General features: G+C 46.5%; 1 protein-coding gene across 1 annotated transcript; it reads left to right on the top strand.

Moving 5' to 3' along the window:
* The first annotated feature begins 6,246 nt into the window (after positions 1-6,246).
* On the top strand, positions 6,247-8,731 carry LOC123165478 (cytochrome b561 and DOMON domain-containing protein At4g12980). The gene is made up of 3 exons (XM_044583132.1): positions 6,247-7,014; positions 7,839-8,093; positions 8,188-8,731. Exons 1-3 carry the CDS (start codon positions 6,394-6,396, stop codon positions 8,488-8,490), a joined length of 1,179 nt encoding a protein of 392 aa, XP_044439067.1. The 5' UTR covers positions 6,247-6,393; the 3' UTR covers positions 8,491-8,731.
* The last annotated feature ends 1,409 nt before the right edge of the window (positions 8,732-10,140 follow it).

Below are 10,140 nucleotides of genomic sequence, written 5' to 3'. Positions count from 1 at the left end.
TGGGGATGGCCGGTTGGGTCGGCCTAGTGGTTCGTGGCCCAGTTGGGCCGGAGGCCTGCTGGGCCGGAGCCCGGGGGGTGCTTTCTCTTTTCCCATTTTTTTCTTTGCTTTGTTTCATTTTACTTTTCTTTTTATTTACTGCTTTGTTGTTTCCATCCACTATAAAATATCTAGGCATTTTATAAAAATGTGTTTATTGCACCATATTTACATATGAAAAATATGGCACCTCCCGAACATTTTTGTTTTAACTTTTGAAAACTTTTATTGTTGACATTAATTTGAATTTGAATTTTGAAACGGTTTTGAATCATCGCGAGGTTAACAACAGTAACCATGGTGACGTGGCACCATTAGCGTGGGATTACTGTAGCTTAATTATCCGGGCGTCACAATGATCTCATCAAAAGTAGAGATGCCTCTAGGTCCTCATGGGATGATAGTGTGTGAACAGACTTGAGCAAAAGAGTAGTCACATAGCAGATGCAGGGTAGTTTCTTCAACTACACCATTATGGAGAATCCACTCATAACTATCCATGTGCATACCTTGGCGCTTAAAGTGATTTCTGGAGTTAAGTTTATCATGCATAACTTACGAGAAGAAAATTTTATACCTTACTCTACTAGCAGCTTTCCAAATCCATTGGAAAATGATATGAGCCTGAGATTAACCAATCAAATGGTTCTACACTTTCCTAGATAAGAATTGCTTAGAATTCAAATATAAGCCCAAGAATCAAGCTCAAAAGATATAGGGTGTTGCGCTAACAAATGACTCATATTCTCAAATTGGTTGAAAGCTTGAATTGAAGGAGCTATGTGGAAGATTTCTGTGATGTCTGCCAGATATAACAAAGCTGCAACTGATGATTTTTGCTTAATAGAAAGGGAGTACAATTTAGAATTGCACTTTGAGTTGTTGATCCTCCCATTTGTGTTCCCAAAATAAAGCTAAATCTCTAGATGACATAGAACATGAGGCAGCCTCTTTGAATAAGGGAAGTCGCTCTATGTGAGACTTCCACCAAAAGGAGCCCTCAATTCTACCACACGACCTCAGAATGGTATGATTCCGAGACAAGATTGACCCATGACAACTCTTCCTTGTTGTAAAACTTATGCAGATTCTTAATTAGGATTCCCAATCCTCCATGGCTTTTAGGCTTCCTTCTAAGCAATTAAAGCAGGGCCACATTCTTGAGATCCAAATATTCTCCATAGATAGTGTATGAGGTACCCCCTCTGATCCAAAATAAGTGTCGCGATTTTGAACTAAGGTTATTCAACCTTAATTCAAAACCGCAACACTTACTATAGATCAGAGGGAGTAATTATTAATTATTGGGAATCATCATAGAAAGCAAAAACATCTGTCCTATGAATCCAGCACCATGATCACTATGAAGATGCATACGAAGGTTATATATCATTTTTACCAACTTTGAGTTGTAGCAGAAGAAAAGATGGTGTAGATCATTCTTGGAGTCCCTCGAACCGTCCCACGAATGGTACCTCGAACGAAGATCAAAAGCACAATTTGTCTACAGACTGCACTCATATGAGATCGATGATCCAGAGCGCTTCACCGTCCATAGGTACGCGTTCCCGGAGAACTAGAGGAGGAAGGAGTAGCCTTGCAGTGTCTCTTAATATTCAGGAGAACTAGAGAGAGGGGGCGCATTGATTTTTGAGAACTTTGTGTCTCTAGGGGCGCCCTTTAGGTATTTATAGGTGGAGGGGAGGGTGAGGCCAACTTGGAGGAGGGACCTTCCCCCTTGTGGCGGCGCGCCAAGAGGTGAGCTCCACTCCTCAACCCTAGATGCACCAAGTAATGACTCGGGGCCATGGCTAAGGAGGCGCACCACCCTATTAGCTTTAAGGCCCATTCGGCCGCTCCCTAACAGGTCTAACCTATTTGGGCAACCCAGGGCGCCTCCCATGATTTCTAGTGTGATCCCGGTAAATCCCGAAGCCCTCCTACATAATTATTTCCTCTTCAAGAACTTTTCTATCTCCCCGGTTTTATCTAGTTTTCTTTGAAATGCTTCCGGTTCTCTCTCGAAACAATTTCCATTGCCTTTGAAATTTCTTCATGATACTTTCCTAAGCTCCCAACTCCAATAGTACTCAACAGATCATAAGCGTGTGACCCTGCAGGTTCGGTGAAATATAGACATGACAGAAACACCTTCCGTTCAATGATCAACAGCGAAACCATGGACATCCAATTGACCCCTATAGTCACATGAATGATTATCGAGTGAACTTGTAGCCACCGTATGCTATTCCTTTTGCTACGTGATACTTTAAAGAACTCGTGGTGAGATATATAGGCATCCCTATGAGTCAACACATGATCACTATTCTAGTCTCCTTGTTACCAGTTTTATTCTCTTTTCTCGTTCTCGTGTTCCGGCATACCAGTGAGTAACTCACACTATGTCCAGCCATACGATGATGGATACCGTCAAACGAAGAGGGGCCTAAGAATATCTCTCGATCGTCGGAGGAGCAAATCCCATTATCGAGCTATCTAGTCCCTTGTCATACATTTTCGATGAACCTATAAGTTGTGGTTATGATCACCCTATCACGGTTGACGTTAGAACAACCCCAAAGTACATGGTCCAGTATGAAGTGAACTGGTACTCTCATGGTCTAATGAATTATGCATATGTTAACTTCCCCGTGTTATGGATTATAGACTTGTGATGAAACATCTCCAAGTATAACATACAACTTGGGTCAAATTCAACACGAGTGTTCTTCTAACATCGTGCCCTCAATGTTGTTGGCATCATAGTTACATGCCTATGATTAGGAAAACAGAACCATAATGCAACACTTGAGCTAGTCCTAGAGGGAAGACTACAAATCTATTTTTACCATTTATAACTCTACACGTGCATATGAGTTTTCCTCTGAGACTCTTGGTTTCCGCAGACTCGAGAGCCATAATAGTTATAGCATAGAATATAAAAATTAACCATAAACTTGAAAATAAATAGTATAATTCATGATCTACCACTACATCTGGGAGTGAAAGACAACACATAAAAAGTAGGCAGTGAAGAAAACCGAGATTTGAGGAGTTGTAATTGTCCATCATCGGCCAACAAAGCGTGGAACAATGTGAAATTCTTCCTTCAATTCTCTTCATCATGGGGGGGGGGGGACATCCTCAATTCTCAATTTGTGAACATCGAGAGGCAACCCCAAACATGCAAAGGGAAAGAACCTTACTCGCAACCTAAAACCTCAGTGAGAAAATCCATCTTATCCTCTTACACATTAACATGCACAAATCATTGAATTATTACAATTGACCTTAAGACCAGCATGGCCAGGAAAGTGCGGCAAAAGGTTCTTAACTTGCAATAGTTGCCTCTATTCAGCTAGAAGCACAAGAATGGTGTCATGTGCATATTGGATTACAAGAAAGGCTGGAAAAATAATAATATTCAGAGGTGGCTGGATGAGAGAATTCCTCATAGCTTCATTTAGAATGGTTGCAAAAAAATCAGCAGGTAGCACAGAATGAGAGGGGAGAGAGAGTCCCCATGCCTAACCCCTCTCTTGCATTGAAATTGCTTCCGTGGGACTCCATTGAGCAGAATAGAAGAAGTTCCAGAGCTGAAAAACACTTAAATCCAATTGATCTATCTATGACCACAACCTCTGGCTTTGAGGATATCAGAAAATGATGTTCTGTTCAATCAGGTCAAAATCCTTTCCAAAGCATGGTTTGAGGATAGTTATTTCCTCGTCGGATCTAAGCATTGATGCAAATATTCAAAGGCCTAGGCCAGGCAGTCCTGGATAGCACCAGATTTTAGAAACCCATTTTGGTTGATACAAACCAATTTAAGAATGATCCTTTGTAATATGTTGGCCAAAAGTTTTGTGATTATCTTGATGGGGCAGTTTAGAAGCGAAATATGTCTGAAACCTTTGGAGAGGATGGGATTGCCTATTTTGGAAGTGAGAGTATGAAAGATGAATTGACATTTTTCTGGTTCATTGTCCCCTCATAGAAATCATGAATTGGCTTGAAAATGTCCTGTGCAGGTATATGCCAGCAAGCTTTGATGAAGGCGTAGTTAAATCCATGTAGATATGGAGATTTGTCTGCTAGCAGATAATTTACTACCTCCAGAATTTCCTCTTTGATGAAAGGGGCCTCCAAAATTATGTTCCATCAAATTTGTGAAGGAGGGAATGCAAGTCAAAGAATCTTGTGCTATTAACCGAAATACTCAATCTCTCTTTGAAACCCCTTCAAAGATTAGTTGCCTTAGCATGATGATCATTGACTTCCTGTCGACTTCATTTTAAAAGATTAAACTTCCATATCGACAGTTGTGTTTGTGCTTATTCTTTTGGCAAAAGGAGCGCTAGAATTTATTAACTTATCATCCCACACAGTGTACAGACAGAAGTTCCCAAAGGAAAAAAATGGCTTCATAGGCCATTTGAGATTACATGTGGAGGCTTAACTGCATAAGAAAGAGCAACAAGAGGAAGATCCATGCAAGAAAGCCTTTTTGGCCAGTGAATGAGCAATAATATTTTTTTGATCCTAGAAACATGGTTGACAACCTTGTAAGAGTTGAGGCAGGGAGCAATATTAAAGAAATTTGAAAGTAAAGGTCTCATCCTCCAATGTCTTGGTCTTTGAAGTAAATTATTTGCTCCAGTGGCATCAACCAATATGATGCAATCAGAATGGAAAGAAATCAAGTCCCATCCCAAAGCCTTAACTATCGAAGCAGGTAGGAGTTAAACCCATAGCTTCTACCAGCAAAATAGAGAAAAAAACATTCCGACCATTGCTTGAATGAATATTGAATGGTTATTCTCTTCATTTCTTAGGAACACCCAAAATGAAGCTTCGTTTCCTGCCACCGCCATATTAAAGGCCACATAAACATAAGCCAAGAAGCCCGCAGATTGCAAAGACATATTATTGCATGGTAATGTAGGATGAGATATTATGCGCTATCTTCTTCAAAATTCTTCATTGAACATACATTTAGCATGGCTCTCGTGGCATAAACTTCCTGCAACGACGTCCAAGTTTTCTTTTTGAAAGAAAAATCATTTCTAGACTTCCAAATATTCCATAAAAGAGTGAAAATTGAGGCTATGTTTAAGTCGAGATGCTGAGGGGACAAAATCAATCGAAGTGAATGATAGCAGAGGGGTACTACAAATTCAACAATGCTACATTTAGGGGCTTATTGCAGGCTTTTACGGAGTGCCTTTGACATGGCCAGTTCTTATTGGATTAAGGGGGGAATGTTGGGCCCCACCCACCTAAAATTAAGGGGGCGGGGAGATTTTATGGTAAGCCCTGTTACAGCCTTGTAAAACGACCGTGTGTTTAGCATTTTTGCTACTCCCTCTGTCTAGGTGAATAAGTCATCTTAGGAGTGGCAGCGTGACCTAGGTGGTTTTGGATTGGGCGAGGAGGAGCACCGGGACGAGCTGAACTTCCAATCACAACGCTGTTACTAAGATGCCTTTTCGCTGGTTATTGAGATGCCTTTTCGGCTGTCCATGCAGGCCCGTACGTGATTGCATGCAAAAACGGCTTCAATCTCTTGCCTAATCAACGCCCAGCCACGATGCATGCGCTAGTTGAGGGGAGGGGTTTTCAAGGGGGGAGAACGAAGCAGCGGAGGGAATCTAGGAGGATGCGAGCGCTCGTGAACGAGGCTCGGATGGGATCGAGGAGAATTTAATGTTCTGCGCCTTATGATTTTGGGAAAATCTGAATTTCGTCAGGTGACTTATTCATCTAGACAGAGCAAATTAGTGTTTGCCCTTAATTAGGGGAGCCCGTAGACGATAAACGAGCAGTTGCCAGCAAATTAGTGTTTGCCCTTAATTAGGGGAGCCCGTAGACGATAAACGAGCAGTTGCCAGCCCTGAATCTACATGGTCAGCAGGAATTTGTCATCACGTCAAATGTACGATGCACCAAATCCATGAACCCAACTACTAGTATTGTAGATCATCTTTCCGTACGTTACGGTTCAAGTAGGGAGTAGTAAACTGGGCAAGTCGCCGCGCAGAAACGGCAAGGAACGGACGTAAAAACGGAACGTGTTTAGCCTTTCCTAAAAGCCCCCAGACCGCGTCAACCCCCGCCCAATCATACGCGCCCACATGTCCTCCTTCCAGTCCCCCTCCCCTCCCCGCCTCCTCCTTTATTAACCGCGCCACCTCCTCCCCTGCTTCCCACACGCTCTGCTTCCTCCCGACTCTCCCGAAAGAAAGCTCAGGCCTTTCTTTTTCCCCACACCACCCACCAGTCTCCTCCCGCCTGAACCCCCATTAACTGCTCGGCACCGGAGAAGAGATCCCCCGTCCTCTGACGCCAGCGGCCATGTCCGTCACGCGGGTTCTTGCGCTGCTGGCGGCGGCGGCGCTGGTGGTCGCCGCGCCGGCGCGCGTGGGCGCGGCGGGGGCGTGCGCGGCGGAGAGGTTCTCCAAGAACCGCGTGTACGCGGCCTGCACCGACCTGCCCACCCTGGGCGCGTCCGTGCACTGGACCTACGACCCGGCGGCGTCCTCCCTGTCCGTGGCGTTCGTCGCCGCGCCGCCCTCGTCTGGCGGCTGGGTCGCCTGGGGGCTCAACCCCACCGGCGACGGCATGAGCGGCACGCAGGCGCTCGTCGCCGCGCCCACGGGCGCCGGCAGCGCGTACGGCGTCCAGACGTACGCCATCCAGGGCACATCGCTCGGATCGCCGGGCCCCATCGCCTACAAGACGTCCGACCTCGCGGCCGAGGTCGGCGCCGACGGCCGCGTCCAGATGTTCGGGAAGCTCGCGCTCCAGAACGGCACCGGGGAGGTGAACCAGGTCTGGCAGGTGGGGCCGGCGTCGGGCGGGGACATCGGCATACACGCCATGGCCGCTGCCAACATGGGGGCCAAGGGGAAGCTCAACCTCGTCACGGGGGCGACCACCGCCGTCAGCGGAGGCAGCATCCTCAGGAAGAAAAATGTGAGCATTCTACCCAGAATTTATTGATTTGATTCCACATTTATGCCTCCATGCTCAAGTTTTTTCCTCCCTCTCGAATGCTTTATTATATTATACTTCCGCTTCAGTTTGGCAATCGTAACGCAAACTAAATTGTACGAGAATAGATATTCTCTACAGAAAAAACTTGAGTATGATCAAAATTATGGGGAGTAAAACTCTGTGAAGCTCGCAGTTTCTGGCAAAGTAATGGGGACAATTTTCACCTTTTAACATAAGCTATAATTTTATTTTATTTTTCAACTTTTCTACGAGTGAATAACTGTGGAAGCGTTATTGCAATACTAGTAAACAGGAGTAAACCACATGAATCAGTTTCGCTCTATGCTGGTGTAGTGGCAACAACATGGAAATACCATCAGTTTTGTATGCCCCTAACGGAGACATCATACAAAAACTGTGCCTGTTTGCCATGTGAAATCTCACATGCATATGCAAAATCTCAACTCCAGTGTCCCGGTTGGTTTGAGTTGACTTGTATCTGAACACACATCAGCTGTATCATTTCCGGGCAAGTTGACTCTGTGTGTCACATGGACACATGGTTTCTTCTGTTCTATGCACTTTGAAAATGTATACACTGGGGCTGATTTTTTCTTGCCTAGCTAGTAGATTTCTTCCTGCCTTGGTGGACTTTACCCTTTGATCAGTCTAATTGTTGATAGCTACATATTCATGTTCATTCATGGCATTGACATAGAAGTATAAAACAGAGCATACTGAAGTAGGAGTACTAATTTTATCAAAAGATTGTCAATTCTTACCCCTGTTTTTTTTCTCTGCAGACCCATGGAATTCTGAATGCTGTGAGCTGGGGGATTCTTCTCCCAATGGGAGCCATAGTTGCTAGATACCTCAAGACATTCAAATCAGCCGACCCTGCCTGGTTCTACCTTCACGTTGCTTGCCAGCTGATCGGGTATGCTGTGGGAGTGTCTGGCTGGGCCACCGGTATTCATCTAGGAAATCTGTCCAAGGGAATCACCTACTCGCTTCACAGGAACATCGGGATCGCTGTATTTGCTCTTGGCACCGTTCAGGTATACAAAAATTCGAAGCATTTTTGTGCACCACAGTTTACAATGCCAGTTGCCTAGAGGGGAACATACTAACCACATTTTTGGTGTGCTATAGATCTTTGCGCTGTTCCTGAGGCCCAAGAAGGATCACAAGCTGCGCGTGTACTGGAACGTGTACCACCACTCGGTGGGCTACACCATCATCATCCTGGGCATCGTCAACATCTTCAAGGGCATGAGCATCCTGGACGTGGCGCAGAAGTGGAAGACGGGGTACATCATCGCCATCGCCATCCTGGGCGGCGTCTCCGTGGCGCTGGAGGTGATCACCTGGGCCATCGTGCTCAAGAGGAGGAAGACGGAGGACAAGGCCTACAACGGCGGCGCCTCCAACAACAACGGCCATCTGCCCATGTGATGTGATGTGATTCTTTCTCGGTGGCCAGAATCTATGGGTTGTGTTTGAGCTGCGTGTGTGTGAGCATGGATTGGCAGATGCTATGTAGGTTAGGGTCGGGCCTTAGTGGCCTTCGTCTCTGTGTTTCTTTTTGTATGATGATGATGATTGATAGATGTGTGTGTATAGTACTGCTGCACATTATATTAATTATTATAGTGGAATGAGAGAGAGATGATGCCGGTCGATGGATAGTTGGATACTTGTTGTGCGTGCATTTTGGTCTGATCATCATCATCCACTTGTTTTTTGGGGCCATTTAACCATGGCCTGCTTTTGTGAAAGCCGGGGGAGGTATCCCGCCTCCCGGTGGTGGTTGGTGAAGCAGAAGCAGGGAAGATAGAAAATGTTTGTGCCAGTGAGTGGAAGCATGATCTCTCTAGAAAGGAGGTGACACGGGTAGCAGGCGTCAAGTGCACTGAATTTGTTTCTTCAAGGCCGGGGAAAGCGAATGCAGAGTTCTTTCACTTTTGTATTTCCCACAGGACATTTGGTTGTTTCTGGTGCTAGTGTACGTACCAGTATGTATAACTTTCCCACTCCGTGAGTGGGCCTGGTGGCGGATCTGTCCATACGTGTGCCGGTACGAATGAACAAGATTGGCAGTGGCGTGCAGTGGGTGGTTCACTTGAGCCGAGAAGAGGAGGGAACGGATGAGGAATTGGAGAGGGCGTGTGTGGCGCTAGATTCAGTGCAGGTCGATTCATACGGCCATTGTCGTGACAGAATATCTTGTGGCAACCGCAAAAAAAAAGTACGGAAAGCCAAGATGGAACACAGAGACGTGCAGCCTAGCGCAAAGGATCGTTTGCAGGCTGCAGCGACCCATCGAGACATTGATTGATATCTCTGGTTAGGCTGGCTGACGCCGCGTTGTCCCTTTTCCATCGGCGGCTTTGTTGCTATATTTTCATGCATGTTGAACGGAAGATATGCAAGGGAGCGTGCGCCTAGCGCAAAGGACCATCCGCGGGCTGCAGCGGCCCATCATGGAGACGGAATATTCAGATCGCGCCGTCCTTTGTGCGTTGGCGGCCAATGCTATGCACTACTTATTTTCATGCAAGAGGAACATTGTTGCATCGCTGCGTGTTGAACGAAAAATACGCCGGCGCGGCAGTGGCCCGGCCCCCCAAGACGACACCGCGTGTCAGGCGGAAGCCGCCGAGCAGAGCACCACGCACGCGACGCATACCGCTGAGCACCAGATTCCATCGGCGTCTCGGCTTTCTCCCTCCAGTCAGCCTCAACGCGGCGGTGGGAGAGTCCGGAGGCCGTGGCTGGCGCGTACGCATGGCTCGATCGCGCCGCCATCTGAGGTCAACTCCAACAAGACCCCAAATCGTTCGCGTCCTTTCGGGGGTAAAACTCGGCCTAACGCTAAACCGCAAACGAACAAAGTCGTCCGCACATGTCCGTTTTGGTTCGGCCCAATCCCAAACCTGAAACTAAGTTGGGCAACAAACGCGTCTGTGCGGACACGGACGGACGCTCTCACTGATTGCCACCGTCCGCTACATCCGCCCAATGGCCCACGAATCGGTGAGACTGCCTCCAATCCCTCTCGACGCGATAGTTGTCATGCTCGCCAGTCCCGTCGCTCGCGCCGTC

This window comes from Triticum aestivum, chromosome 7D (genome assembly GCF_018294505.1).
Source record: "Triticum aestivum cultivar Chinese Spring chromosome 7D, IWGSC CS RefSeq v2.1, whole genome shotgun sequence".
NCBI lineage: Eukaryota > Viridiplantae > Streptophyta > Magnoliopsida > Poales > Poaceae > Triticum > Triticum aestivum.
This window is presented reverse-complemented; position numbering and strand designations above follow the sequence as displayed.

Coding starts and splice junctions, on each gene's coding strand:
- LOC123165478 (XM_044583132.1), top strand. CDS start 6,394: ATGTCCGTCACGCGGGTTCTTGCGCTGCTGGCGGCGGCGGCGCTGGTG. Junction 7,015..7,838: donor GCATCCTCAGGAAGAAAAAT/GTGAGCATTCTA, acceptor TTTTCTCTGCAG/ACCCATGGAATTCTGAATGC. Junction 8,094..8,187: donor TTGCTCTTGGCACCGTTCAG/GTATACAAAAAT, acceptor GGTGTGCTATAG/ATCTTTGCGCTGTTCCTGAG.